This window comes from Caenorhabditis elegans, chromosome V (assembly GCF_000002985.6).
Source record: "Caenorhabditis elegans chromosome V".
Taxonomy (NCBI): Eukaryota; Metazoa; Nematoda; class Chromadorea; order Rhabditida; family Rhabditidae; genus Caenorhabditis; species Caenorhabditis elegans.
Genome location: NC_003283.11, coordinates 9,083,165 through 9,111,052, shown reverse-complemented (window position 1 = coordinate 9,111,052; position 27,888 = coordinate 9,083,165). Strand labels below are relative to the sequence as shown.

Here is a 27,888-nt window from a genome sequence, read left to right as displayed (position 1 = left end):
AGAATTGCTAAATATTTTTGGAATAAAGTGATTTTTCTTGTATATGGAACATTTTATTGAAACAATTGAGGCAAGAATATTAAAATGGAACAATATGAGCATCAACATTATTACTTCTTTCTTCCATAATACTGTTGCTGTTGCTGAGTTTGCTGTGCATTCATTTGTTGATTATTCGACTGTTGTGTTCCTGTATTAGGTGATCCCATTGATTGGGTGTTGGTCTGTTGATAATCTCCAGTTTGATATTGTTGATTGTTCATTTGTTGGTTGCTGGTCTGCTGATATTGGGAGTTTTGGTTCTGGCCATTCGACTGTTGGAATTGATTTTGACCATTTTGACCATTTTGTTGCTGGTATTGAGTATTTTGGTATTGTCCATTTTGATTTGCTTGCTGGAATTGTGAGTTTGATCCCATTTGGTTTCCATAAGCATCACGTTGTGGGGTATTTCCAATGGCATTGGTGTTTGTAGTGTTTCCACAATTTTGAGCGTTACACAAACATGGAGCCTGTAAAGATAAAATGTTAAGATTTGGGCTCAATGAGATATTTGTACCGTTGGCATGGTTGGCATTGTTGGGATATTTGGGAAAGAATTGTTGACTGATGGAAGAGTTTGGAAGACTGAGTTAATCCATTGGCCAACCTATAATCGAAAAATTAGACGACTAAATAACATTTTAAATTCTTACATATCCGTTTACTTGGTTCATGTATTGATCAACGCTGTTTCTGTATTGTTGAATTTGTTGAAGTTCTTGTTGAGTGGCTTGTCTAGTCTGTCCATTTTCAATCACTTGTCCATCCTTATACTGACAGTTTCCATTGTTGAAAGAATAATCCATAAGGGAGACACTGCTACTTCCACTGCTAGCTTGACTCTGGCTCATTTGGGAATTTTGATTAGAATATCCATTATTGGAATATCCTTGCACTTGTCCAGATTGTCCCATTTGATTTTGTCCAGCGTCATATTGTGCTTGTGTTCCGTAATTATTTTGTTGTCCTTGCTGATACTGATTAGAGTTTTGCTGGTTGTTCATGTTTGATGTCGTTGAATATTGATTCGAGTTTTGCTGATTTTGCATTTGATTTTGATTGTACTGAGCCGTGGAACCATATTGTTGATTTTGGTTATATTGAATTGGTTGAGCGGTTGCTCCGTTGTTGTATTGAAGAGTGCTAGATCCATATTGATCATATTGAGCACCTTGGGAAGGTTGATATTGTTGATTCGTAGAATACGCGGCTGCAAATTGATTCGTAGTGAATGTCTGTCCATTGTTATCGTCTAAAATTATTCTAACGTTTTTCTAAAGTTAGTTTAATTCTGAGTTAGTTCGAATCATAAAAAATTGAATTTTAACTCACATTGTTGCTGAGCGGCTACCGCAAGAACGCAAACTGATAAAATCGTTAAAAACTGCATGATTCGTGAAACTTCTGTTCTTTTTCGACGACCTTTTCACTTATATACTCAATGATCGGTTGCCAAAATGAATCAACGCAAATAGACTCGTGGACACTCCGCCTCTTTCTATTTAACTTTCTTACTTTTCAACTAACTACTGTGGAGAAGAAGATTTGAAAATCCAAACAATCTACACTCGGTGTTTACTAGAAAAAAGAAAAGAGTGACAGTTTGCCACTTGATCACAAAATAATGATGATGAAGTTTTGATTGGGTTGTTATAAAAAATTGACTTCCTCAATTTCGCAATTAATTAAAAAATTTCTAATTTATAATGTTTCTGTTTCAATGAGCTTGCTTCTGTGACATGGGTTCAGAGATGTGAAGTAAATATTTGAGAACATAAACTATTTCGGAAGCGAGATGAACATTGTAGTCTTGTAGTAGTGGCAATAATCTTTTTAAAAGTTAAAAGCTGTCAATAGTTTATTTCGATAATCAATTTTTATATGGATTGTAAAAGTCGGTGTTGAAATTGTCCCAGTTGTATTGGTAATATGGGTACAATGGATTGTACGAACTTTGAGCCGAATAGGTTGGGACAACTCCGGTGCCAATCTGATATGTTGTTGGACTATTCCAGAGACGGAATGGTTGATAGTAGGGATCAGAAGAACTTTGGTAGTATGGATTATACGCGCCTTGGTAGTATGGATCTGAAAATGTTTAATTTTTTTCCATATTACAGAAAAACTTCCACTCAGTCACAAAAATGGAATACTTGAAAGTTGGCGTAATATGTCTTTAGGAGGACCTAGCTTAAGTTACAGTGATTATTAACTTAATTCGAGACGACTAATAAGGCCAAGTCTTTATGACAAAAAATTTAACCGTTCCGTGAGCGTTTTATCCTAACTTGTTAAATCTGGGATTGTTTTTATAATTCAGCTGTTTAAAACAAAATGTTACTTTTTGTAACATATTTTGGATCAAACTTACATGCGAATACAGCACTAATTGTGGTGCAAATGAGAACTAATAGAAAATACTTCATGTTAGTGTTTCGGAATACGTCTAAATTTCGTTATTTTGTGAGCGGTCCATTTTCTTTATATGGCACTTTGATCAAACACTAAAATCGTTTTTTTCCTGTTATTTTTACAGAGCCAATTGTTTACAGAAGGGATAAAATGCATGATGCACATAGGTTTCAACCACTTGAAGACTCTTTCGTGAAATAATATTAGTCCTGATTCATTGATTCGGACAGAAAAAGGAAGTGACGAGTTTCACCAAAATAAGATAATGTGATGTCATTGTTTGAAAACATATTGGTACATTGAATATGTAATACGATATATGTTAAAAACTTTGAGTTCAAGACTAACGAGAAAACAAAAGGGTTTTCTGTTATTTTCAGAATCCAGATTAATTCCAGACACGATTCCGATTAACTGGAGTATTGACACTTTCTAATATGCAAATATCAGATTAGTGTTGAAATTAACGATCTCACACCAGCATAAAAGAAGTTGAAAATTAAACGAAAACTTATGAAAACTTTCCACGAAAGCAAGAATCTCCCAATAAATGTTTAGGATTGTTATAATCAAGTCCTTTTGGTTCCCGCTCTCGGATTTCAGTAGCATGAAAGCTATTTTTTACACGTGCTAGTTTCCAAAAATGCAAATCTTCGACGACTTACCAAGAGTGTCACCCCTCACTCCTATGTTAAAATTTTGTATTTATATTTGCAGAAGTACAAAAAATTCAATTTTTACCAAATTTTCCAAAAACTTTCGAGGCTGATAAAAAGAATGTTGAAAATACTTTACATGAATATTGCAGTTTCATGGAATCATAAACGACCTGCAGGAGAGTTTTTCAGAACAGAATAAAAAATATTTTCCATTATTTGTGATTTCTGAACAACCAAAGTGTACTCTAATCTTACTTTATTAGACACATTGAACTCACTATCTTTGTTCACAGAAGGACAAGAATCTTTTCTTAAATTAGAGCTATTTATTCATCTTTGTTTTGTTTTCTAAAAGTCTACTTAACACATTCATTTTATTTTTTCTTGTGCATCATGATCCTTGTCTAATCCTATCTGACACATAATAAATTTATTGTTTTTTTTTCAGATTTCTTTGAAATTCAATTTTTCCAATTGTTCATACCACCTGGTTTAAAAAATTTTCTTGGAAAGTGCGTATGGATATTTTGAGAATTGTTTTTGAAAATCGTTTCTCTCGTTTGTTCGACATTTACTCATTTTTCTCATGCATTCCTTGTGTAAAAACACTTTTAAACATATATAAATTTTTAGAAAATAAATATTTTCTCATTTTCGCTTATTTATGCGGTCCATCATCTCGTTCCACTTTAATTTATTTGTGTTTTTAGTCTGGGCCAGAATCATTTCTCATTTTCTCGTACATTTGCTCAAGTTCTGGACGTCAACTGAAAATGATGGATTTCCAAGAATCCAGAATTTCAATTTCTGAAACTCTTCTCTCCGCCTCATCCGTCAATTTATTCATCTCAATGAAAAGAGAATTCCGAGAATTTATAGAAACTTTTTTTAGATTCAGAATCAAAAAGTCCAAACTAACATGAATTCAATTTGTAATGTCTGCCACAACTTGAGAAACGTTCAAAAAAGTTTCCACTTTTTTCCCTTAAATTGAATCAAGCTTCTTCAGCAGTAAATTCCGTTCGTGGCGGCAACTTCTCAATTTCTTTTTGTGAATTATTCACCATCCTTTGGGATTTCCATACACTCTCCAAAAAGTCTTGATGCCTTACCGAGACTAACAATAAATCATTGAATTAGCCAGAAGTGTGCAAGATTTTCGAACTTTGGTATCCTACTTTTTTGTAAATGACAACTTTGAAAGGAGAAAAATGCTAAGGCAACTGTAACTAACACGCGCCTGGAGCAATAAAAATAAGGATATCCGACATTTTGGGTCGTTTGTATTTTTTGTCTAGCTTTACTTTCAAAATTTGTTTTGTTTGATCTACGGTCTTGAAATTTTGCGAAAAGTGATATGTTTCAGTTATAGGAAAATTTTATCGTTTCTAAAAATCTATAACAATTTATTCATAACATTTTTGCACATATTCATAAGACCATGTATGCTTGAACTCGTTTCAAAATGAAGGGAATACAATAAATAATTTGCAATCAGTTTTCAAGATCATTGTTAACATCCTCTCACCTTTTCGCTCTTGAAGTCCTTTTCTGGTATTCTATTTACCGGAAACTGTATCCGGGTAATTTCGGACCACATAAAAGATGTTAGCTGCAAAAATTCAGTTTTCAACAACTCCCAAAGATCAAAGTAGTCAAAATCAAACCACAACTTTCTAAAACTTTATCAATCGTTAATTATTCCCAATTGTTGAAAATTTGCAACAAGTGAGGCATACAATAGTTATAGGTTTTTTGAATTAGGCTATTAATTAGAATAACGTTTATGTTTTGCTCCATTCATTTCCACATCATCAAATGCTTGAGAATGATTCATTTCTATCTTCTCCATTACTTCAGTTCCCTTTTCATTAAAATTCCTTTCAGTTATTTTTGTTTGGCTCTCTAGACTTTTTTGAAACCAATAATCATTATATCCTTAAAACTTTAATAAGACTGTGAAATGACAAACAGACTATTTTGATACTTTTTGTCATTCAGATGTAATGTGTTTCCGTCCACTTCAATGATAAAAATAATTTTGAGTTTCAAAACAAAAGAAAACCGTTGATTTTATGGTTTTGTGTAATATTTATAACTTTCATCTGATCTGATATCAAGTTTTTAGCTTTATGAAAAAAACTGAAGTTTTTTACACGAGAAAAATTGATTTTTATTTATGTTTATCATTTTTTATAGGACTTGCTCATGGGTAGACTGCAAGAGAAGGAGAATTCAACACTGTGAAAGTTCAAGCTAATTTTCTTAAAAAACAATTATAAATGTACATAGCTTACATGTTAACGTGGCCTCATCACGTGTATTCCAAGTATGTTCGTTTCAAGAGTCCCGCGTTTCTGGTGCTGTGGTTTTACCATGGCTTATTGCCCATTATTTCAAAAAACTGACAAATAAAACTTGTTATAATAATTCGACTAATAACTTAATCATTCAAATAAGAAGTGTTGTATTTTTGAATGTAATGAGTTCTGAAAACTGAAAAAATCTTCAAATTATCCTCAAAAGCCAGTTCCCAAAATGAGTTATGTTGAGTCAGAATTCTATATTTTGTTCTGCTTCACTCATTCTTTGATGAGAACTATTTCTGACACATAGACCTCCTTTGTTTTCAATTCCAATATAATTTCTGATTATTCTAAGAGTAGTTCTAGTTCTTTTAAATTTCCGGAAGTATTTTCCATGTATTCATAATTCATAAATGACAAAAAGCTAGGATTACCTTTCTCATGAAACATTTATAATCTTCTTTATTGAGCTTTATTCATTTGTTATTAGGCTTTTTTTTATTCTTTCAAACTTGCTGTGATCTTTTTCCGAGAATTTTTTTCAAAACATGTGCATCATATGCACTAGAAAAATGTGCACTTGAACAATAAGATATCACATGAAGAAAAATAAGCAAAAAAGAAAAGAAAATTCAAGTTCAATATTCAATATTTCCCGAGAAAAATAAAAGTTATCCTGTTTTTTCTTCGAAATAATAGAAAGGTCTTTGAAGTTTTCGAACGAACATCATTAGAGTTCCCAGTTTAAGAGAACGTCAGCTCAAGTAATTAAAAACTGAAACTTTTGTCTAGTCACTTAAAGGAGGACTAACGGTTCGGACGATATTGAGCGTATAGACCCAAAGTGAGCTCAAATGAACGAATTTCGTAATGAAACTGCTCAAAAAATTTTCAAAAATTTTTTATAGCGGTTTTGATGATTTTGGTTACCTATCGGCTTTAAATGTACTTTAATCGACGAAATTAAATGAGATAAACTAATAAAGGACGATAATTCCAAAAAATCTAATTTCGAACAGATGTGACACGGAAAAATGGAAAAAATTCGTGATTTTAGCCAAAAACAGTGTAATTTTTTCAAAAATTTGAACCGCCATAAAAAAGTTTTTAAAATTTTTTGAGCAGTTTCATTACGAAATTAGTTCATTTGAGCTCATTTTGAGTCTATACGTTCAAAATCGTCCGAACCGTTAGTCCTCCTTTAATTAGAATAGGTGAAAAAAGTCACATTAACTTTTAACCTTTTCATTCGAAACTTAACATTTGAATTTCTGACTGACGCTTTTTCTAATTGTTAGTTTTCCTACACTATATTAGTAACATATTTTTAATAGCGAAAACAAAAACAGATCACTGGTGCATTTTAAGATTTGAAGACTTTGAATTTTAACTTTGACAATCTACAACTTCATATTTCTAAAAAAAATGTCTGTGTATGATTTCCTTCTAGTTATTAGTAATTGGAACTTTTGGTTCTTGTCGAAACAGTATTTATTAAAAAAAAACAGTTAAATACTAGAATAAATTTCACACTGTCAAGGTTTCCGCGTTTTGATCCTTGAACAAACGGAACATGCATTATGTAGTTTCGAATTCGCAAAATCACTTCTGACTTCACTGACCTGATAAGCTGAACATTTCTGCGCAGTTCTTCAGATTATGAAGTTTTTCGAATCATTTTTTTAGATGACCGTGACGCTCAAAATCAGAAACATAAACAAACATCCTTGTCTGACCTCACTTATATCGTCAATTTATTTCATTTCCTTCGTGCATGTGGGCATAAGACTATTCAGTCTCTGAAAAAACTTTTTGCGAAAATAGTAGTTTAAAAAATTAGGCACCATTTTATTTATTTTACTTTTAAAGACTAAAAAAGTTGATTTGGAGTAGAAAACAACTAAGTATGTTTGTTTAATAACTTTTTGTGATTGTGCCAATTCGAACATTTGTGATTGTGTCAGTTTTTAATTTTAAAATCCAGGAATTGGAAGCTTTTATTTCAAGATTTATTTTTAAAAATAAGTATGATTTTTTGCTTTGTTAGTGTCTTTTTTTTTAATTTATGAAAATCCCCGGAATTGTAATTTCAAACGTATTTAAAAGTTTAACTCTCAATGGTTTCTTCATTGTTTCATAAACTATAATTTTCATTAATCTGTAGTTGATAATAGAAAACCGTTTCTGCAAGATTAATTTTCCATCATATCCACTTATGTCAAACTCAATTTTCGTCGAATAGTCAGAGACATGCAAGGTCGAACCATGTGTCATTTTTCCTGAATATACGTGACTAGATTGAGCCAATTTGTATCATCTTTGTGAAGTAATATTCTGTGGAACGATCTCAATGATACATATAAGATGACGCAAGCCTTTATCCATAGATCGGCAGTTTTGAACTTTTTTTAAAGCAATATTTAATTTAGAGAGATGTTTGTCTTTGGAATTTGCAAACTATGTTAGCCAGCGTACGCCAAAATAATATTTTTCAGTTATTAACATACGCGACTTGCAAAATTTCGACATTTTTCTGTGAAAACAAGATTAGAGAGGGTTTCTCAAAATTTTATGAAACGCTCCTTTTATACATATGCACGTTCGAATTAAAGATTAGTTTTGGACGTATCTAGTTTTTTTCCAAGAAATAAAATGCAGAACATACTCTTTTTAAGAAGGTCATTTGACATAAAACATCTTTGCATACTACCACAACAAGTTCCTAATCCTTCCTTTTCTCCGTCACTCAATAAAGCTCTGAGAGCACTCAAAAATCATCGAACATGTTGGTGAGAAAATGATGAATCAGTTATTAGTGGCGCGAGAACCCTGAAAAATCTTTGAAAAACCGGGATGACCCCAAAATAAGTTGTATTTTCTATTCTGTTCGTCGAACTCTTCTCGTGCTTTATTGAATTTCAGTTCTTTCTCAGAAGCAATTTTGTTGGCTTTGATTTCAACAAACTTAGTCCCGCCCATTTGTTCTTTCAACCACTAATTACATACCACAAAACTGTCTTGATAATTTCTATTTATCACGCAACTCGTTTTTTCTGCCACGTCATCAAGCTGAAGTTCGAGACTTTTGATTGAAGGTTTCAAGATGTTTCAGCTGTTTCCTCATTACTTATCTTGCGTAATACCTAGTCAATTGAGTTTTAAACGGTCCCTGAAAACTTTGAGCATATAATGGGTCTTTTATTTGGCAGGTCGTCTGAAAAATAAGCGGTCTGGGATTTAAGTTCACTTTCTAATCCTTTTGCATCTCTAGCTAATTGTAAGCAAAGAGCTTATAACTGTACAATAATAGTACATTTTTAAGAACTTTTCGAATGTTAATTTTATAAAGTTTCCATATCATCATTTTGAAATAGTATCACGTTTTTCAAAGCAAGTTTCAGACTTGTGCCCCAGTAAAATACAAAATAAAAACAAAGCGATAAATAACTTGTAGTATATTGTTCATAAAAACACCTCATCACTATTTATTATTTCTACCATATCCGCCCTCTGGATATAAAAGAGTACAATTCCACGTCACTAACTATGTATGTTTTATCATGATATAAACTGGGTTTTTATTCCAGTCTGTTCATAATTTTTTTGCCATTTCAAGCTTGTAATAAATTTTCATGAATATAAATTATTATTTTTTAATTCAATTTAATCAATCAACTTTAATGTCATTGTTGGAGCTCATGACAGAAAGAAATCCAGAATATTCTTGTTTTCAATCTAAAAACATTGAAATTTCAATCAAGAAAGTGTTCTGCAATAACATTTTTTTAACTTCGTGCACTTTGCTGGATGCAATTTCCTATCTCATTTCCTCTTGTCTTCAGGTAATCGATGCATTTCCTTTTTTGAGCTTTATAAACTATCTATTTCAGATTTTGGATATATTTTAAAAACTCAAAAATCTTTGAAAACTCTCATTATTCTTGAGAGTTGTTCCACCCAGATTCTCCCTTTTCCGCTCTATTAATACATTTTAATAATGAGAATAAGACGCTTCTTCTTCCTTATTCCTCATTTTCAGTAAATATGTTATAACTCCAACTTCCACTTTTTTGTAGTTTGTCATTTCAAAGTACCTTATGAAAGTTCTTTTTGTCAACTCCAGACAGACAAGTAACGTCAGTTGACTAAATGATACTTTTTGTTTAATTATTGCTTTTCGTTCTGTTTTCATATAAAAATCTTCCGCCTGTGATGGGATGTGTTAGTTGTTTTTGAAAATATTTTGAATAAAGTGGAAATAATGCAAGAGTTCGGAGCACAATAGGTGTGCTCAAAAAATATTTATTCCCGATGCTTCTTTTTTACATGTTTCCTGGTTTTGTAGCTCTCTTGAAAATCAATTTTCTTATTTTCGTTTTTTTTTCTAGGGAAAATGTTTCTTTGCTCGACAAGTGTATATGACATTTCTCCAGCTCTGTAATTACAAAAGATTTCGAAAATTTTCAATCGACAATTTTCAGATTCAATTTCTCGAACAATATGCAATTGACTGGATGGCCCGAATATGTTTCAATGATTTATCTTCCAATAATACTAGTTGGATTAGTTGGAAATGGATTGTCCCTATACGTCTACACAACTCCAAACATGCGAAAGTCAACTGTCGCCTTCTTACTCTACTCACTTTCAATTTGTGACATTTTTGTGCTTCTTTTTGCGCTTCCACTATATAGCATCTCATATTTGCCTATTTGGTTAGTTTGCAATATTTTTTTTAATTGGTTTTAACTATCTTGTTTTCAGGGACAATGTCTATGGTGCTTGGTCAATGCGCCGTATGTTTATTGCATTTTCAACAAAATTCTTCTATCCGTTATGCATGACTGCAAAAACTGCAAGTCTTTATATAATGGTGGTGATTACTGTAGAACGATGGATTGCAGTCTGCCGACCGTTACAGGTAAGTCTTGTGAAGTGAAATTGTCAATAGACAATTGGAAACTATTCACATCAGAATTTTATTTCAAATTATAATCTCAACACAGAAAATCTAATTTGAAAATATTTACAGGTCCACATTTGGTGCACATTCAAAAACTCAGTTAGAATTGTTATAGCCATCATAACATTTTCAATTATTCTGAACTTCCCTAAATTCTTTGAATACCAAATTGGCTATTCGGATGCATTGGGATACTGGCCAAAACGTGGAATTTTGGATGCAGAAGAGCACTGGTGGTACTACATTTCATATTTTATCATCATTTCTGTCATTTTTGACTACCTTCTGCCATTTGTTATAATGTTCATTGCAAACATGAAAGTCATCAATGAACTGAGAAAATCAAGGAAGGAGAGAGCACTTTTGACGACTTCGGTAAATATTTTACACGTTTGTATTCTATTATTATTATATTTCCAGCTTCAAAAAGAGCAAAATACAACTGTGATGTTGTTGGTTGTGACTATTCTCTTTGGATTCTGTCACTTTTTCAGTATGGCTCTCAAATTGTTCGAGAGCATTTTTAAAGATTTTCTCAATCGACACGTACGTTTTTAAAAGATTTAAATAAAATAATCTGAACATGTCATTTCAGAATGAATATTTCGAAGTGATGATTGAAGTATCTAATATTCTCATCGTCATTCATATTGGCACGACATTCTTCATATATTACTTTTTCTCGGCTAGATTCAGGAATATTTTGTGCTATTTGTTCAAGTAAATTTTAAAATCAAAATCTTATTCTTTCAATTAAATATTATTTTAGAAAACGAAGCAACCTTCCGGATAATAGCCTCACAGACTTGAACAAACGGAAGCTTCTTCAAAAATCCGATTCAATATGTACTTCACTGGCAAAAACATCACCAAAAACATCAATGGCATAATAATCTGAAAATAGGATATATAGTAGTCTCCCAATCTCTTGATCTTTTGTTTCTGATATTTCTTTTTTACTTCCTTGGATCTTTTTGTTCCTGCTTGCCATCCTCTTCGGCGTCATAATAATCATTCCGAAAGTTGTTTTCCTATATCTTACGAACGGTTCAATGAAATAAAATGTTGTGAATTTTATTTATGATATGCTAAAAATTAGACGATATATATGGAAACAAACTGTCTGGTTAAGGAAAAGTATGAATATATAATTTTAGCTTTTGAGATAGTGATCTCGGTACAAAAATCAAAAGTTAAAGGTCTAAAGTTCAAACAATCATGCAACTTTCCAAATATACTAACAGAAGCCACATTCTTGGAAACCTCCAGAAAGTGCGAAGCATCCTGCACGTTTTTAATGCATAGTTTAAGGAAAATATTGAAAATGAAGAAGTAAAAACCAAAAGATGGAAAAATTATTTATGAGAATAAAAGAAGGTAATCATGGGAAATTTAGAATCTCAAAAGTTTGTTCCTCGAATGCTTTTGATTACTTCGGAGCAAATGAAAAGAAAAGATGCAATAAATGAAACCAAAAAAATAGGACTTGTGATCTTTAGGAACTAGAATTAAAAAAATAACCAAATGTTAAATATAGATTGGTTTTGATTTGTTCAAAATATCGTAACATGCAATTGTGAATTTTAAAGTTCATCTACTATTTTGAGATAGATGAAATAAAAATTTTAACGGAAAACGATATTTACCGGGAATTATACAAACTGTACTAAATTAACGTGATGAGATTTGCGTTTTTAGGAGGAAGCGGTGGGTGATAAAAATATAATATGCTATGAAAAAAACGTTTATTGTACAGAAATAAATGAAATTTCATTTTTGAATGGGTGAACAGTTGTTTTCATTTTCTTGTAAATTACAAAATAAAATTTTTCTATCATTTGATTCCGCATTTTGTAGTACGCGAATCTTGTAGCTTGTGTATTTTGTGTACGCTATCAGTAAATGATCGAACCTGTGTGTTCAACAGTTGGTCGATATCAGAACTAATATATAAATTGGCTAGACAGAAAAAAAAGGACTCACACTTTCAACTTATTCAGCTAGTTTCGAGATGAAAACTTTATTTGAAATTATTGATAATCCTGATTCATCTAGCCCATTGTGGAAACAATGGAAAAATTTAGTGGACACCGAAGGATGGACATCAGATGACAATTCGGTCACCGAAATGGTTCCATCTCTTCCGACCACGCGAAGTGTTTTTGCAGTTACTAAAACGCGTAAGTTTTCTCTGTTTGATATTAGTTTTAGAAGCACGTGATTTATTATTGCAACAAAAAGATAAGTACTAGTTAACTAGTTTGAAAAAGGACCGATATGTTATCAATTAATACTTTGATTTATTAGAGACATGCAATATGATTTTAGACTAAAATCTTTAACTTTTTATTGTGTTTGTTTTAAACTATTTATTTACAGTTAATTTTGTAAAATGAATAAACTTTGGTGATTTTGGCGGAGAATTTTGTAAAATTGAGAAATTTTTACAGCAGAGCGGAGCATGGTTGGAAGTGTTGTTTGGAACGAGTATGATGATATTTGTTGGTTAGGCTTTTACCTTTTGGCTCCAGAGTATCGTGGAAAGGGCATCGGGTCGATGATCTGGGCTCAAGCAATGTCTCGTATTAGGAAAGACTTGGTTCTTGGCTTAAGAGGAGGTTTCTTTGTATTTTGATTCAACTTTAAAAATAAAATACCGATTTCAGTCGTCAAAATGGCTCCAAAATACAAATCCCGAGATACTCCTGTGGATGGAGCGTTGCTTGAAAATTACCGTTTAACTTCAAATGACTTTTATTCTGCTATGAAAAATTTTCAAGATTTGGGGCTTGTAAGTTGAGAATCGTCGTACTTACAAAAAATGCATATTATATAACAGATTCAAAAACGCGTGAGAGACTTATCTGAAACAGATTGGGAGAAGTTTTTGAAGTACGATAAAAGTGTGAATAGTAGAGATCGTCGAGAGTATTTGGAGATTTATTACAAGAAACTTGATTACACTATTGGAATTGCATTTTTCAATGAATCTGGAGACATAGATGGTGTTATTTCTGCGGTTCCTACTGGTCATCAAGGTACTAGTTTTTTGAATTATTGAGGAATTCAGTTAATGACTTTCAGAAGATAACAATTTCAAAATTTGCCACCTTTACGCAAATTCATCAAACATAGCATTTTACACAATGAAAGTCCTTTCCGAAGTTATGCTCAAAACATATCCTGAAGCTACTCTCATTTTCCATCTTGTTGATACTCCTGAAGGATCCTTCACAGTTCTTCATAAATTTTTCAAAAGCCTCAATTTGAATGCAGGTGTCAGTGGATTAACACTATACAGTGATGTGTATCAGCCCAAAGGAGATCTTGAGAAAGTTTACATTCCATTTAATAGCTCCTGTCATTTTGATTACTGATATTTAGAATATTTCAAATTTGATGATAATCAACTTTTTTTTTCCTTTAAGTTGACATTTATATTCAATAAAATAGCTTTCCAATTTATTACAAACAAGCTGATCTACATGGAGATCTTAATTACAGTCAGAAAAATGAATGTACAAAGTTCCCAGAAACACGAACTAAAAAAGCAAGTATTGTTCTTTTGGCATTGAAGGAGTTGCTGGAGCATTGAGTGGTGTGACAAGTGTAGAAATAAGCTTCGAAAGAGATGATGATTTCTCAACTTGTTGCATATCAAGTACAAGACGATCAGCAACTCGAGAATCTTCCTCACTGAGAACAGTAAGGCCCATCGAATCGAGAAGTTGGTTTACTTCTTCGAGAGTTTTTTTGGAAACCTTCGAATTGGTGAACATCTGAAAGAAAGATCTATGAATCAACGTTTTTGTTTCTTCTGATACCTTTGCAGTCTTTGTCTCATGAATGGGGCTGTACATTTTGACAGACACGTGATTCGAGTGAATTGGAGATTTTTCACCGTTGAGGGAGATGATTGTGGCATTTGGAACAGCTTTAGCGGTATTAATGAAGAGAGAAGATTCATCGGCAGAGCATGCATCGATGATTTGATCAGCAGCTTCAATTTTCGAAATATCGGTTGTCACATTAATCTTCTTGAAGTTCTTGTCAGCGAGTTTTTGTTGTTGCTGAAAGAAATTGCAATTTATTTTCGAGAACTTATTTTCAGGTTTTTATATTAAAAATGAAAACAATATTTCTGAATTCTCACTTACTCTAATATCATCGATGAATTCGAATGGAATCTTTTTCTCAGAGTCCTCTTGCAAGATAGCCTTGATGACACTTGAATCGAATTTCAGAGCATTGACCTTTCCACTTGGTGCAACAAGAGAGACACGTCTCCCGGCAGCGCACACTGTAAATTGTAATTTAAGTATACATTTTCAGAATGACAAACTTACAAAGACCGACGACAGTTTCAGCAAGAACTCCACTTCCAACAACGATTGAAGACATTTTCTGAAATAGAAACAATGAAAGAATATATGGTTAAAATGTGACGTGACCGCAAGAAAACAAAGAAAAAGCACTGAAGAAGAACCAATGGAATGAGAGGAAAAAGGAGCTGTTGCTAATTGAGAGATGGGCTTTGAATCAGCATCCGAATGGGTGAAAATGAGAAAACAACGCCCCCATGAAACTAATGCACTGATGTTTCTTTGTTGAAAAAGAGTAAAGATTTGATTAAGGATTAGAAGGAACGAAATTGGAAAAAAAGAAGGCAAATTGGCAAAAAGATGCATCTAGGCAGCATATACAATGTATTTATATATCAGCTGTCCTCACCCCGCCGGGAACCTCCCACCTCGCATCTTGACCATCTGCGTCTCTTCTTCTCTCCTTGTATTTCTTTTGTTCTCAGTCCCTCTTGGTTTGCAGTTCTTTGCACCCACTTCTCAGAGAGGTCTCGTCGGAACACGTGAACATCATGATCCCCATATGATTCCTGCGTTTCTTTTCTCGCTGTGGTCTTTTTTCGAGACACATTAATATTTTTCTTTGTTTGTATCGGTTTTGATGTGTTTGGTTGTTGGTGTGATAAGCTTGCAAAGCGACTACAAATGGTTCAAACATGTGTCCAATTTTTTTAAAAAGTTTATCTGAGAACCACATGGCCGAATAGAATGCCGAAAACGTGGAATGATAAAACACTGATTATAATTGTATAGGCACGGACCCAGCACTCTCAGTTTGTACAATTTTGTACTGAAATGAGAGAAAATGGGAAAGTTCAAAATGCGAAGCAATTTCTTAGGGAAAATAAACTAGAAAATTCAAGTTTTTTGGAATTTAATTTTAAATTTTCATTTTCAAAATATAAAATTAGCTGGCTAGAAACAATAATCCTTAAAAACGAACCCGGGACTATCTGCGGTCGATTTGTCAGAGAATTTCATTTGCATATGAATGGATGTTTAAGAACACATTTTCACATTTAAAAAAATCTCGCAAGATGAACAATGAATCTTTATACTTGTTTGTTCAAAAGGAAGATGACCGATAGTTCTTTGTTCCGGAGAGCAGTTGAGCGTTCTTTGGCTGAAAAGCATGTGATCAAAAACTCATCGAGTTCATTTATTCAAATATTTTTTTGTGATTTCAACCAAATGCCTCAATGTTTTGGTGTTATTTGAAAATATAATTTGAAAATACATTTTCTTTTATTTTCTCAAAAAATTGTTTTTAAAATATTGAGAAATTTCTTGATTAAATAATTTTCTTTGGAACTACTTGACAGAAAAATCCAACATCGCGTCACAAACTTTTTTCTTCGTAAATTTATATGCAAGGTATGATAACAATTTAGCCGTTTTCAGTTTAGCTGTTTTTGTTCTAAAATTTTCAAAATTCCTAGAATAAGTATTGAAAGCTTTGAACTTTAATCTAAAAATAATAGTGAACTCAAAACAAACCCATTACATTTTCTCTTGAAAAGCCATGTAGAAGTCTATTCTGTTTTAAACCAAGAACGATGCTCTTTTCCAAAGATTTATGTGGAATTTCTTTGGCAATGCTCTTAGGTTTAAGAAAAACAAAAACAGAAATAGAAAACAAGAAAGAATATATATTAAACACTTCTAGAATTTCAATTTTTAGAAAATGATTTTCTTTCAAAGTTATGGGTGTTTAAATTTTGTTTATATTTTCTCTAAAAAGATACAAAAATATTAAAAATATGATAGATCAAAATTTGCAGTTTAAAGAACAATTATTCTCAAGTAAATATTTTGTCGTTGAGACAGAAGTAAACATCTTTTTGCACTAGTTTTAGACCACGTTTTCAATCGTTCTTTGCGCCTGCTCCCTTCAGAGAACACCCAGTCAGCTGGCGCAGAGCGGTGACTATTTCAAATGGACTAACAAAATACTATCACAAAACATTTTATTTTTCAACCAGCACTTGGAGTTAACCGATGAACACGTGAAATTGTCGTCCTCAAAGATTTGAGCATTTGCTGGCATTGACCCGAGTGAAGCATTGAAAGTGACACCTGCCCGACCACCAGATGTCTGCAATTGTTCATTAATACAACTTTTCAAATTTTCAAATGCCACTGAGCTCAAATTCTTACTTATCACCCACAACTTGCAGCACATGAATAATTACTTCAGCTTTGGGAACATATTTTCGATCTAAATCAAAAATCAACTTGTGAGTGAAATGCATTCCGTCATCTGTACAAGCATTTTCCAATCGCCGTCTGTCAAAAATATAAAATATATTATTGAAAAAGTACTGGGATTTGCCTAGTTTCGGAATGATGCCGTTCAAATTGTCTCCCACCAACAAACATGACGCCACGAATGAATATTGCTGAAAAATATTTATGAGAAACGTTTGAAAAATTAAAAAAAAAGCGCCTCCCAAAAACTATTGTTAAAACTCAAAACTATTATTTCAAATTAATGCTTGGTACACTCATTGACCAAATTTGCTTACCACTGCAACTTTCGTCCAATTTCAAGTTTGTCACAGTTGAATAATGCAAGATAAGTCGTTGTGAAGTTGGTAGATATGTCATGTGTAACTCAATTTCTCCAATATCCGGTGTAAATGGAGGGAATGGCAATTCAAATTGTGTGAATTGTGATATGATATGTGTGTTTATCCAGTAATCCATTTCTGCCACAATCACATTCTGATCAAACTCGTCGATATCACAGATTTGAATACGAAGAAGAGTATTTTTGAATTCCCGCGGCGCCACTTTGCATGTGAAAAATTCATTGTAAATAGTTGTGGAAGCACGTACGACATTCAGCGTTTGATATGTGAACGGATCTTTTTCTTTGATATCCTGAACATTTGAAATTACAGAATTCTATCAAAAGTAATATTCACGTACTTGCCAAGTGATGGTTCTTGCCCATCCCATCACCGAAGTTTTTCTTGATATTCCTTTTACTAGATGCATAACAGCTCGTGATTCGGTTTTGTGAAGTGTTGGGGAAATTGGGTAGTTTGTAACCTAAAAAATATTTTCTTAATAAAAATTAGCTTTTTTACTATGAATAGAGTATTAGTGAAGTGTCCAAAATTTTTATTCGCACTTCTGGCAGGTTTTTATTCGCTTTTAAAGTAACTAAATTGAATAGTTCATATACCCTCATTTTTCAAGTTTTATATGTATGTAAATACATACATTTCGGATGTAGAAGTTAAATTCATTCTCAGCTTCCACATATTCAAATGCCACCGACAGACATGGCTGCACCCTCCTTGGTGTCGGAACCTGAAAATATAAGTTTTAGAAAACTAGTTATGAATGATGAATTTGAAAGATTGGAACTTTACAAATTTTCTACCACACCGTTCAATTCTTTATAATTTTAATTGTCAATTTGTTTTATTGAGGGGCCGTTAAATTTATTTTTATTAAATAAATTTATTTATTAGTTTTTCTAAATTACTCTCAATCTTATGAAAATATAATTTTTGAGAATTCAATATTCTCAATTAAGTATATTTCATATTATAAATCATACCTCCGCGTCGTCGCTGAGCCTTTCCATCCAATTGTACATCATATCGGCGAAGCGAGAGTATTCCCGGAAAGTGAACGATTCAGACAGTTAGACAAACCATTTTTTCCACGCATAACAATCGAATCGATGTGTGATTTGGGCAAAAACGGAAATAATATGAAAACGAGAGAGTAAAATCAGAGCGATGTGGGAGGATGAGCTAGTTAAGGGAATGTGAAACGGAGGAACAAAAGTTTTTGAAAGCAAAGAGAGAAAAGATTGGAGCAGTAGTATATGGACGTTGGCATTATGTCCTTCGGGAGGAAAGGCTCAGCAGTTGAGAGAAAAAAAGAAAGGAAGAAGGAGGATACTTGTGACGAATGACACCCTTTAATCGACGGTTCTTGAGAGGGTTTTGAACGAATGAATTGAAGTGGGAATTTTCGTGGCTTTATTTTGAGAAATGAGTGAAGAATGAGGCTTATATAGGTATGTGTGTACACATCAAATTCTCAAGGGAACTAATTATAGACCCAAATCTTGCTCACCCACAATAACAATTGAGATATATGTATGTCTATTTCAAAAAAAAAGTCGATATATGTATTTTCGGAGTAAGTTTGAACGATTATTTCGGATTCAACATATTTATTAACGAGTGCCTAACAGCTTTTAGATAACTCACTCAGACTCTGATGGTGCACTTGAAAACTGTTTTCATAGTTGAACTCAGTTCCCAAAATTTCATTTAAAAAAATGCGACGGTTATTTTTCAGAATTTGAACAAATGAAAATTTCTAATTGATGAGATATTTTCTGAAAATTCACTACAATGCAAATGCCATAAATCGCGCGAACAAATGTAATCGCATTCTAACTTCCAGTAAAATTGAAAATGTTATAATTTGTGTTAATTTTCGAGAGCAAGTAATCCACCTATAATTTTAAAAATAATATGAATTTGTGATATTTTTCGAAAGTAAGTAATAAATAAATGCCGGCAATGTACTCCTTGCATAATGCCTAGTTTTGGTATTGCACAGCCCCTCCCATCCTAACACATTCTGCATTGCTCCGCGGAACCCGCCAGATGTCATGCCTTACAACACCCTTACCCTCTCTTACCGCCACTTCATAAACTTACCTGGCTGGGGGTTATCTCGCGATCATGAAGGCGGGATCCCCATGGTGAGGCCTATCCATTGCACTTTTGGATGGGCTGACTCGCAGTCTCAGGGCAGTCTCGAGTTGAGATTCGCCAACAGCTTAATTTTTGCGTATCGGGGCTGCGTGCGCGCGGCCCTGAAAAAATCTAAATACTGTTCTTAAAAAAAGCCGGTATGATTAGCGAAATCGTGTTCAGTTAGGAAAAAGCATCGATACTCTGTTTCCAAAATCAACCCTGTAGTGAACTCCATATTAGTAATGGAATATGGGGTTTGCTTCAACTTTCTTTTTTGGAAATTCGACAGTCTACCAAAACTTTGATTGAGCGTTTTTAAAAGCAGTTAACAATTTTTCGCTCGTTTCATAATGAAATTTTGTCATTTCAGCTGATCATAAATGCATTTTAACAGGGACTCCTACGGCAACGACTTCGAGTTATAATCGCGATCAGATAGAAAACTGTTTGAACGTTCTGCTACTGAAATTGACGTACGTTTTACTTGAAACTGATTCGTTATGCCAATTACTATTGAAAACAGTATTAATATATTTTTCAGGGCCGCGCGCACGCAGCCCCGATACGCAAAAATTAAGCTGTTGGCGAATCTCAACTCGAGACTGCCACACAGGTCAGCCCATCCAAAAGTGCAATGGATAGGCCTCACCATGGGGATCCCGCCTTCATGATCGCGAGATAACCCCCAGCCAGGTAAGTTTAAGAAGTGGCGGTAAGAGAGGGTAAGGGTGTTGTATAGCATGACATCTGGCGGGTTCCGCGGAGCAATGCAGAATGTGTTAGGATGGGAGGGGCTGTGCAATACCCAAAAATAGGCATTATGCAAGAAGTACATTGCCGGCATTTACATATTTATTACTAACTTTCAAAAAATATCACAAATTCATATTATTTTTAAATTTTATTGAAACAGAATACTGGAATTTATAGTAATTACATGCATAGTTCAAAAAAATCATAAAATTACAATAATTATTCAGAAGTTTTTTGTTCAACGGGCGCTTGCTGAATTGGAATAGATCTTCCTTGAATCGCTTCCTTCTTTGGTGCTTCAATTGAAAGTTTTCCATCTTCTGAAAGATTTGAAGCAACTGCACCAACATCAACATCTTCGGGTAGAAGAATAACACGAGAAAATGATTTCTTTGAATATCCATGTTCAGTCTTTAATTCTTGTTCTCCTTGAATTGATAATGTATGTCCATCCAAATTAATTTTCAAATCTTCTGGCTTGAACTGCGAGACATTGAGATTTATGGCAAACTTTTGATCATTGTTAACAATCTGAAAGAAATCTTTTTTATACAAACTCTTGAAAAAAAAACGTGTTACTTACCTCAGAAGATTCAGATGGAGAGCCTCTGCAAACTGGAGTAAATTGACGTTCCATCTGAGCCATATCTCTCATGAGATCACCAAAAACAGAACGTTGAGCTGGACGGAAATAGTGGTAAAGTGACATGATTGTAGTTTGAAGATTTCACAATTAGAGTGAATGTTGTTTGGTTCGGTTTTGTCACTGTATTTATACTCATTTCCACCTTTTTCTAGAACATTCGAGCTGCTTCTTGCAAAAGGAGGGCGACTCACATTCAGAACATTGAGAAATAGTGTGCGTACTGAAGAAACCCAGATACTTTTTCAATCTGCGTCTCTTTGCACCTATGGGGTGTATTTTGAAATGAATGCATCTAGGACCTTCTAGAACATTCTAAACGGCTGCAGGATACGGGTATATAAGCCAATCGTGTTCAGAGGAAACCAATACACTTTGTTCAAGTGCTTACTGTTCATTCTCTAAACTTCAAGAATGCTCATGCTCCGTTCTCCATTTTCTGATTCAAATGTTCTCGATCATTTCTTGGATGAAATCACTGGATCTGTTCAATTTCCATATTGGAGAAATGCTGATCACAACTCATTCAATTTTTCCGACAATATTGGAGAGGTAAGAAAATAATCTCTTTTTCAATTGTTTATTTGTCAAATGTTTTATTTTTCAGATTGTAAATGACGAATCTAAATTCTCTGTTCAACTCGATGTTTCTCATTTCAAACCAGAAGATCTTAAAATTGAATTGGATGGAAGAGAACTAAAAATTGAAGGAATTCAAGAAAAAAAATCAGAGCATGGATACTCGAAACGATCATTTTCAAAAATGATTCTTCTACCAGAAGATGTTGATTTAACTTCTGTCAAATCTGCAATTTCGAATGAAGGAAAACTTCAAATTGAGGCTCCAAAGAAGACTAACTCATCTCGTTCTATTCCCATTAATTTTGTTGCAAAACATTAATCTTTTATTGTATTCCAAATATTCTTAATTTCAATAAAGTCATTAATTTAATTTATTCATGTTCTCTAGCATAACAAAAACATCAAATCCGACTTTCCAATTCAAATATTTCAAAACAACATAACGGCTCAACTTTACAGCATACTCATGCTACGTTTTACCAACCGTTAAACGTTTAGCTATAAAAATTCCTGCATCGTTTCAAACGACTTTTGCAACTTTTTCAAAATTCAGTTTTTCAGCTTAATTTCGCTCACAACTGTGTTGATCAACTGCACCTTTATAACAGCTTTTGACAGTTTTTAAGTGTTTTTATCAAGTCGCAGGAGTTTTCTGAGAAGCCGAGTAGCTGGTAGCTTAAAATATTTTCTGATTTTTCTCTTGAAGAACCTATTTTATGAGGGCCCTGTAGAAGTTGCACGCACTGTAATTTTTTTAAAACATTTTTTATGTTTTTTGTTTTAAGCATAAATTCAAGCTAAAACATTTATTGAGACTAATAAATTTTTTGCATAAAAAGTTTCTGGAATAACTTCAATTATGTTGTTTTGAAATATTTGAATTGGAAAGTCGGATTTGATGTTTTTGTTATGCTAGAGAACATGAATAAATTAAATTAATGACTTTATTGAAATTAAGAATATTTGGAATACAATAAAAGATTAATGTTTTGCAACAAAATTAATGGGAATAGAACGAGATGAGTTAGTCTTCTTTGGAGCCTCAATTTGAAGTTTTCCTTCATTCGAAATTGCAGATTTGACAGAAGTTAAATCAACATCTTCTGGTAGAAGAATCATTTTTGAAAATGATCGTTTCGAGTATCCATGCTCTGATTTTTTTTCTTGAATTCCTTCAATTTTTAGTTCTCTTCCATCCAATTCAATTTTAAGATCTTCTGGTTTGAAATGAGAAACATCGAGTTGAACAGAGAATTTAGATTCGTCATTTACAATCTGAAAAATAAAACATTTGACAAATAAACAATTGAAAAAGAGATTATTTTCTTACCTCTCCAATATTGTCGGAAAAATTGAATGAGTTGTGATCAGCATTTCTCCAATATGGAAATTGAACAGATCCAGTGATTTCATCCAAGAAATGATCGAGAACATTTGAATCAGAAAATGGAGAACGGAGCATGAGCATTCTTGAAGTTTAGAGAATGAACAGTAAGCACTTGAACAAAGTGTATTGGTTTCCTCTGAACACGATTGGCTTATATACCCGTATCCTGCAGCCGTTTAGAATGTTCTAGAAGGTCCTAGATGCATTCATTTCAAAATACACCCCATAGGTGCAAAGAGACGCAGATTGAAAAAGTATCTGGGTTTCTTCAGTACGCACACTATTTCTCAATGTTCTGAATGTGAGTCGCCCTCCTTTTGCAAGAAGCAGCTCGAATGTTCTAGAAAAAGGTGGAAATGAGTATAAATACAGTGACAAAACCGAACCAAACAACATTCACTCTAATTGTGAAATCTTCAAACTACAATCATGTCACTTTACCACTATTTCCGTCCAGCTCAACGTTCTGTTTTTGGTGATCTCATGAGAGATATGGCTCAGATGGAACGTCAATTTACTCCAGTTTGCAGAGGCTCTCCATCTGAATCTTCTGAGGTAAGTAACACGTTTTTTTTTCAAGAGTTTGTATAAAAAAGATTTCTTTCAGATTGTTAACAATGATCAAAAGTTTGCCATAAATCTCAATGTCTCGCAGTTCAAGCCAGAAGATTTGAAAATTAATTTGGATGGACATACATTATCAATTCAAGGAGAACAAGAATTAAAGACTGAACATGGATATTCAAAGAAATCATTTTCTCGTGTTATTCTTCTACCCGAAGATGTTGATGTTGGTGCAGTTGCTTCAAATCTTTCAGAAGATGGAAAACTTTCAATTGAAGCACCAAAGAAGGAAGCGATTCAAGGAAGATCTATTCCAATTCAGCAAGCGCCCGTTGAACAAAAAACTTCTGAATAATTATTGTAATTTTATGATTTTTTTGAACTATGCATGTAATTACTATAAATTCCAGTATTCTGTTTCAATAAAATTTAAAAATAATATGAATTTGTGATATTTTTTGAAAGTTAGTAATAAATATGTAAATGCCGGCAATGTACTTCTTGCATAATGCCTATTTTTGGGTATTGCACAGCCCCTCCCATCCTAACACATTCTGCATTGCTCCGCGGAACCCGCCAGATGTCATGCTATACAACACCCTTACCCTCTCTTACCGCCACTTCTTAAACTTACCTGGCTGGGGGTTATCTCGCGATCATGAAGGCGGGATCCCCATGGTGAGGCCTATCCATTGCACTTTTGGATGGGCTGACCTGTGTGGCAGTCTCGAGTTGAGATTCGCCAACAGCTTAATTTTTGCGTATCGGGGCTGCGTGCGCGCGGCCCCGAAAAATATCTGAGTCAGTTGGCATGGCTAGTGGTTTTATTTGTATAGTGTAATTTGTTTTGGCCATTTCTATTTAAACTTTGCAGGAATTGGAACATGGATAGCTTTTAATTTCTCAAAAGTTTTTTTTTGTTGAAAATTTGGCAATTTACAAAAGTTTTAACGAAATCTTTAAAAAATCAAACTAAGTTAAACGGTCCGCGGCCATCATTTTCAGTACAGACAATTGTAAGAAATGTTTGTATTCTTAAAAATCCCTATTTGCTTCGTTTAAATATCTTTTCCAGATTTAAGAATGTCTCAGAGATCAATAAACATTGTAACTGTGATCCGAATGATCGTTGGACACTCGTACACCCATTCCATGTTTTTACAATCCATCGTAAATGTAGTCAGTTAGGCATTGACCAGGTAAGACTTGAGTGCTTGACTTTAGAAAACCAGTGATATGATATGAGATAATATTCCGGTTTTTCAACACTTTCGTGTTATTCTCCCTTTTTCTGCAAGCAAAAATCAGACACTGGGCAGTGAATGATGGAATAAGTTCCCAAGTTTTTAATCTTTATTCTTTTTTTGAATGATCAATCTGTCGAAAGACATATTCCCTGGTTGTTGATTCGTTTCTAATAGGATTACTGTAGGTTCAGTGAAGAGTAACGAGTCACGAGTAGGTTTCCGTTCATCTATGGAATAAATATTCGTTTGACGAAAAAGTTCGTGGTATCAACACTATTAGTTGTGATGAGTCATCACTTTGTGATACTCTATCACTCCCTAAAACAATTTGATGGTCTTCTAAGACAATCACAGACTACAAGTGAGATAACAGATAAGTCAATGTATGACCGTCTATAAAGGAAGGATTAAAGCTGGTAGAAAAACTCGTTTTTTGGTGTGTAGTCGACCTAAAAAAGAACGCATGACAACAAGGCACTGAAAAGAATGTTATCTGATGAATATGATAGAATGAAATGAACGTCTTGTGCTTTAGACTGGATCACTTTTTCCAAACGGCAGAAAGCCTTACGTCACAAAAATAAAAGAGAAAGCTAATGTAGAATGCAATAAGGAAGGAATGCCAGCTATGAGAACTCAAATTGTTCAGCAGATTAAAATAATTGTATTTAATGTGATCTGCACTTTTCAATCCGTTTATCATGTGATGAATTGAAAATGATGATTTTCCTAGAGACTACTGTACAGGTTAGAGATAATGTAATATTATGAATTACAGAAACTTTTATTGATCTTCAACAAAAAAAAAATAATAAGTGTATTCCATTCAAAATATCATTTTAAAAGTGATGAAACTTTTTCTCATTCGTTGAAAATAGTTTTTAATACCACATTTAATTTATTAAAACAGAAACCATTCAGAAAATTCAATGCAGAATTACAGTCAGTTGTAATACATAGAGCCCAAATCATTTTTTGTCCCGTACTTGAAACTCGATTATGAATATGCAGTTATTTTTTATTTAAAATAATTTTTAATATTGCATTTCTTTTTTCCCCATTTTCCTTACAAAAAAAAGTATAATTTTTTATAAAACGCGGTTTTATTTTTTTGCTTGAAAACAACTTTTTTCGAAACAAGTGTTATTGTTGTTCAGACCACATTCAAAACGATTATTCTGTTATCTTTTTCATTGAATCCCTTTTTTCTTGTGATTATTTACCAGACAAGACGTCGGTCAGAATTATTGTGTCTTGGTGATGTTCAATCGTTACGTTTTTTGTCTTTCTTGAAAAAGGGAGAGAAAATAATTGAAGTTTTCACATTGGGTACAGATAATTAGAATTCATTATCCACTCTATTCGCATGTTAATTCGAATTTAATACTGAAATTCCCGATCTCTTGATTTTTAGTCAGAAACATAAAAATTGATCAGTGGAAAACAGTATTTTACAATGAAACAGAAAAACTCTTGAGAGTACGAACACCGTAGAAAATTTAGTCAAAAAAAATAAAACAGAGAAATCGTCTCGACAACTACTGAGAATGAAAAATTTGCATCTCTCACTTCCCTAGTCACCTGAAATAAAACAATTTGCGATAAATGTCACATACTTGTTATTTCAATTTTCAAAAACAAACATCAGCGGAAAGTTCATGTACTCCATTGTCTGTACCGAATATTTATCTGCTCTATGACCAAACAATCTTTTATTTTTTGTTGAAAATTTCTATGAAACCGGCGGCAGACTGTTTTCGTACAGGAGTCCCCAAAATTGAAACAAACACATTCAAAAAAAAACTGGAGAAGATTTTCGATCAGTTCTGATTCTTCTTGCGACTACTTCGTTAACACTCCCGTTTTCCGTTATCGGCACGATGACATGAGTGTTCAATGTTTAGAAGAGATGAAGAACCTAGAAAGTACTCAATCGTTAATGATTTTAAACTGGTTTGACAGATGCCAAAATGGCACAAGTTTAGTAGAAAATTTTGGATAAACAAGGAAGAGTTTCCAAGTTCAAATGTTCAAAAAAGTCAAATTGGTTTTGCACTTTTTTCAAATGTTGGTTCATTGAATTCCTTTTAATTTTTTATCTGGAATCCGTGAACAAAGATTATGATACTTTTCCTTATTTTTATTCAAGTATTCTTGGAAACGGGTTCCAGTTTCACTCGTCATTGGTATGAGGGTGTATTTATTTTTCATTAAATATGAGAAAACACCTTGGGATTTTTGGTTTTTAACAATTTTTACTGACCATTAGTCGTGATGTGTATGCGAGAACATTCTATAAAATATGGTCTTCTCAGAATTTTATACTTTAATGCTGGAAATATTCTACTGAGCAAGTTTGAACAAAAAATATTTGAACATTGTGAGAAATTTAGTGTTTGATTGAATGATTTATGAATGAAGTGTACAAATATGAAAAAAATAAAAAGTTCAATTTGAAACTTAAAAATTGTTGCCAAAATATTCGTGTTTCCAATTTTGCTGCTTTAAACAATTTTAAATATTTTTGAAGGCACAGTTTTTGCGGAACTGTAAAAGCTTTTTTTAATCCCCAACGAACGCCCATGGATTTGTTGTTAGATGAATTTAAGATTTCAAAAAATTTAAGTATTTTCCATCCCGTCATAAAAAATCCCAACCCAGTTGTTTTGCCCGAATGTCGCCATCAAAGTGCGGTAACTATACACCATGTCAGTTATTGCCAAAACAACTTCAAAAAATTCTCGAAACATGGCGAAAATTGCTGAAAAGTAAACAAGAAGTTTTTGCTAGTTGTATTTTTTGGAGAGTGTTGCCCATCTGCTTGATTTTCGATCTATAAGACTTCTTGTTACAACCCCCGCTCCAGTCCCTTTTATGAAACACCAGTGACACCCCAGGAGACAACATTTCCCAATGTTATACTTAACTTCATAATCTCAATATTCTGTTCTCTTTTGAAAAAATAACCTACCGTCTCAAAAAAACGAATGTGTTGCTAATTCCATTATATTTCAAAATTTCTTCTTTTCTTTTTCTCCAAAAAAAAGGAGTCCAGTTCCTGGTCAGCAGTGATTTTAGACCTTATCGTTTCTTATGACTTCATTTGAAGATGTCTTACATCTTGGGACAAGAATTGACTAATGACAGAGACGGTAGAAATCAAAAACTGGAATGAAAATAATGAGAAATCGTGCAAATCAATCACTGAACTTTTCTTTCAAATTGTCGAAGATTTC

At 33.2% G+C, this 27,888-nt stretch overlaps 10 protein-coding genes and 6 non-coding genes across 17 annotated transcripts; 8 read left to right on the top strand and 8 right to left on the bottom strand.

The window, feature by feature from the left end:
• Positions 1–39: 39 nt before the first annotated feature.
• pqn-31 (Prion-like-(Q/N-rich)-domain-bearing protein) lies at positions 40–1,472 on the bottom strand. 2 transcript variants are annotated; one of them, NM_001028658.6, is made up of 4 exons: positions 1,375–1,469; positions 696–1,294; positions 560–649; positions 40–512 (listed from the first exon to the last, which is right to left on the bottom strand). In NM_001028658.6, the coding sequence occupies exons 1-4, from the start codon at positions 1,430–1,432 to the stop codon at positions 111–113; spliced, it is 1,149 nt and encodes a 382-aa protein (NP_001023829.1). In that variant the 5' UTR covers positions 1,433–1,469; the 3' UTR covers positions 40–110. The 2 variants fall into 2 exon arrangements, with proteins under 2 accessions (NP_001023829.1, NP_001023830.1); NM_001028659.5 differs by having other exon boundaries at positions 43–512; positions 696–1,252; positions 1,375–1,472.
• Positions 1,473–1,552: 80 nt separating this feature from the next.
• F21C10.14 lies at positions 1,553–1,686 on the top strand. Its single transcript, NR_069155.1, has one exon. It is a non-coding gene; the product is annotated as an Unclassified non-coding RNA F21C10.14 (non-coding RNA).
• Positions 1,687–1,885: 199 nt separating this feature from the next.
• On the bottom strand, positions 1,886–2,534 carry F21C10.18 (Nematode Specific Peptide family, group B). Its single transcript, NM_001307837.3, has 2 exons — positions 2,414–2,534; positions 1,886–2,130 (listed from the first exon to the last, which is right to left on the bottom strand). The coding sequence occupies exons 1-2, from the start codon at positions 2,466–2,468 to the stop codon at positions 1,913–1,915; spliced, it is 273 nt and encodes a 90-aa protein (NP_001294766.1). The 5' UTR covers positions 2,469–2,534; the 3' UTR covers positions 1,886–1,912.
• Positions 2,535–9,890: 7,356 nt separating this feature from the next.
• Positions 9,891–11,461, top strand: frpr-6 (G-protein coupled receptors family 1 profile domain-containing protein). The gene is made up of 6 exons (NM_182420.3): positions 9,891–10,134; positions 10,184–10,340; positions 10,452–10,757; positions 10,803–10,928; positions 10,978–11,102; positions 11,152–11,461. Exons 1-6 carry the CDS (start codon positions 9,920–9,922, stop codon positions 11,270–11,272), a joined length of 1,050 nt encoding a protein of 349 aa, NP_872220.1. The 5' UTR covers positions 9,891–9,919; the 3' UTR covers positions 11,273–11,461.
• Positions 11,462–12,356: 895 nt separating this feature from the next.
• On the top strand, positions 12,357–13,852 carry F21C10.9 (N-acetyltransferase domain-containing protein). Its single transcript, NM_072959.7, has 5 exons — positions 12,357–12,562; positions 12,833–13,000; positions 13,049–13,173; positions 13,222–13,420; positions 13,467–13,852. Exons 1-5 carry the CDS (start codon positions 12,394–12,396, stop codon positions 13,757–13,759), a joined length of 954 nt encoding a protein of 317 aa, NP_505360.3. The 5' UTR covers positions 12,357–12,393; the 3' UTR covers positions 13,760–13,852.
• Positions 13,833–14,786, bottom strand: F21C10.10 (3-hydroxyacyl-CoA dehydrogenase NAD binding domain-containing protein). Its single transcript, NM_072958.10, has 4 exons — positions 14,729–14,786; positions 14,540–14,682; positions 14,207–14,452; positions 13,833–14,161 (listed from the first exon to the last, which is right to left on the bottom strand). The coding sequence occupies exons 1-4, from the start codon at positions 14,781–14,783 to the stop codon at positions 13,925–13,927; spliced, it is 681 nt and encodes a 226-aa protein (NP_505359.2). The 5' UTR covers positions 14,784–14,786; the 3' UTR covers positions 13,833–13,924.
• Positions 14,787–16,695: 1,909 nt separating this feature from the next.
• T27E4.1 (C2 domain-containing protein) lies at positions 16,696–18,708 on the bottom strand. The gene is made up of 7 exons (NM_072957.4): positions 18,315–18,708; positions 17,972–18,061; positions 17,675–17,797; positions 17,269–17,626; positions 17,076–17,142; positions 16,901–17,029; positions 16,696–16,838 (listed from the first exon to the last, which is right to left on the bottom strand). Exons 1-7 carry the CDS (start codon positions 18,354–18,356, stop codon positions 16,718–16,720), a joined length of 930 nt encoding a protein of 309 aa, NP_505358.1. The 5' UTR covers positions 18,357–18,708; the 3' UTR covers positions 16,696–16,717.
• A 717-nt stretch (positions 18,709–19,425) lies between these two features.
• On the bottom strand, positions 19,426–19,602 carry T27E4.15. The gene has a single exon (NR_069153.1). It is a non-coding gene; the product is annotated as an Unclassified non-coding RNA T27E4.15 (non-coding RNA).
• T27E4.12 lies at positions 19,430–19,599 on the top strand. Its single transcript, NR_069154.1, has one exon. It is a non-coding gene; the product is annotated as a small nuclear RNA T27E4.12 (small nuclear RNA).
• On the top strand, positions 19,445–19,600 carry T27E4.22. The gene has a single exon (NR_102048.1). It is a non-coding gene; the product is annotated as a small nuclear RNA T27E4.22 (small nuclear RNA).
• A 411-nt stretch (positions 19,603–20,013) lies between the features above and the next one.
• On the bottom strand, positions 20,014–20,177 carry T27E4.10. Its single transcript, NR_003482.1, has one exon. It is a non-coding gene; the product is annotated as a small nuclear RNA T27E4.10 (small nuclear RNA).
• Positions 20,178–20,448: 271 nt separating this feature from the next.
• On the bottom strand, positions 20,449–20,976 carry hsp-16.11 (Heat shock protein Hsp-16.1/Hsp-16.11; the record flags this gene model as incomplete). Its single annotated transcript, NM_072956.4, has 2 exons — positions 20,813–20,976; positions 20,449–20,760 (listed from the first exon to the last, which is right to left on the bottom strand). Exons 1-2 carry the CDS (start codon positions 20,936–20,938, stop codon positions 20,449–20,451), a joined length of 438 nt encoding a protein of 145 aa, NP_505357.1. The 5' UTR covers positions 20,939–20,976.
• A 310-nt stretch (positions 20,977–21,286) lies between these two features.
• On the top strand, positions 21,287–21,773 carry hsp-16.49 (Heat shock protein Hsp-16.48/Hsp-16.49; the record flags this gene model as incomplete). The annotated part of the gene is made up of 2 exons (NM_072955.3): positions 21,287–21,424; positions 21,480–21,773. The coding sequence occupies 2 exons, from the start codon at positions 21,287–21,289 to the stop codon at positions 21,771–21,773; spliced, it is 432 nt and encodes a 143-aa protein (NP_505356.1).
• A 662-nt stretch (positions 21,774–22,435) lies between these two features.
• hsp-16.48 (Heat shock protein Hsp-16.48/Hsp-16.49) lies at positions 22,436–22,922 on the bottom strand (the record flags this gene model as incomplete). The annotated part of the gene is made up of 2 exons (NM_072954.5): positions 22,436–22,729; positions 22,785–22,922. The coding sequence occupies 2 exons, from the start codon at positions 22,920–22,922 to the stop codon at positions 22,436–22,438; spliced, it is 432 nt and encodes a 143-aa protein (NP_505355.1).
• Positions 22,923–23,270: 348 nt separating this feature from the next.
• On the top strand, positions 23,271–23,760 carry hsp-16.1 (Heat shock protein Hsp-16.1/Hsp-16.11; the record flags this gene model as incomplete). Its single annotated transcript, NM_072953.5, has 2 exons — positions 23,271–23,396; positions 23,449–23,760. The coding sequence occupies 2 exons, from the start codon at positions 23,271–23,273 to the stop codon at positions 23,758–23,760; spliced, it is 438 nt and encodes a 145-aa protein (NP_505354.1).
• Positions 23,761–24,031: 271 nt separating this feature from the next.
• T27E4.11 lies at positions 24,032–24,195 on the top strand. The gene has a single exon (NR_069152.1). It is a non-coding gene; the product is annotated as a small nuclear RNA T27E4.11 (small nuclear RNA).
• The last annotated feature ends 3,693 nt before the right edge of the window (positions 24,196–27,888 follow it).

Excerpts from the sequence above, each read along its gene's own strand:
- F21C10.18 (NM_001307837.3), bottom strand. The coding sequence starts at position 2,468 with ATGAAGTATTTTCTATTAGTTCTCATTTGCACCACAATTAGTGCTGTA. Across the intron at positions 2,131-2,413 it reads AATTAGTGCTGTATTCGCAT|ATCCATACTACCAAGGCGCG; the intron begins GTAAGTTTGATC and ends AAACATTTTCAG.
- frpr-6 (NM_182420.3), top strand. The coding sequence starts at position 9,920 with ATGCAATTGACTGGATGGCCCGAATATGTTTCAATGATTTATCTTCCA. Across the intron at positions 10,135-10,183 it reads ATCTCATATTTGCCTATTTG|GGACAATGTCTATGGTGCTT; the intron begins GTTAGTTTGCAA and ends TCTTGTTTTCAG. Across the intron at positions 10,758-10,802 it reads GAGCACTTTTGACGACTTCG|CTTCAAAAAGAGCAAAATAC; the intron begins GTAAATATTTTA and ends TTATATTTCCAG.
- F21C10.10 (NM_072958.10), bottom strand. The coding sequence starts at position 14,783 with ATGTCTTCAATCGTTGTTGGAAGTGGAGTTCTTGCTGAAACTGTCGTC. Across the intron at positions 14,453-14,539 it reads AATTCATCGATGATATTAGA|CAACAACAAAAACTCGCTGA; the intron begins GTAAGTGAGAAT and ends AATTTCTTTCAG. Across the intron at positions 14,162-14,206 it reads ATGAGACAAAGACTGCAAAG|ATGTTCACCAATTCGAAGGT; the intron begins GTATCAGAAGAA and ends TCTTTCTTTCAG.
- pqn-31 (NM_001028658.6), bottom strand. The coding sequence starts at position 1,432 with ATGCAGTTTTTAACGATTTTATCAGTTTGCGTTCTTGCGGTAGCCGCT. Across the intron at positions 1,295-1,374 it reads GGTAGCCGCTCAGCAACAAT|ACGATAACAATGGACAGACA; the intron begins GTGAGTTAAAAT and ends GAATAATTTTAG. Across the intron at positions 650-695 it reads TGAACCAAGTAAACGGATAT|GTTGGCCAATGGATTAACTC; the intron begins GTAAGAATTTAA and ends TTTCGATTATAG.
- T27E4.1 (NM_072957.4), bottom strand. The coding sequence starts at position 18,356 with ATGATGTACAATTGGATGGAAAGGCTCAGCGACGACGCGGAG. Across the intron at positions 17,798-17,971 it reads TTAACTTCTACATCCGAAAT|GTTACAAACTACCCAATTTC; the intron begins GTATGTATTTAC and ends AATATTTTTTAG. Across the intron at positions 16,839-16,900 it reads CTGCAAGTTGTGGGTGATAA|ACATCTGGTGGTCGGGCAGG; the intron begins GTAAGAATTTGA and ends GAACAATTGCAG.
- F21C10.9 (NM_072959.7), top strand. The coding sequence starts at position 12,394 with ATGAAAACTTTATTTGAAATTATTGATAATCCTGATTCATCTAGCCCA. Across the intron at positions 13,001-13,048 it reads GGTTCTTGGCTTAAGAGGAG|TCGTCAAAATGGCTCCAAAA; the intron begins GTTTCTTTGTAT and ends TACCGATTTCAG. Across the intron at positions 13,174-13,221 it reads ATTTTCAAGATTTGGGGCTT|ATTCAAAAACGCGTGAGAGA; the intron begins GTAAGTTGAGAA and ends ATTATATAACAG.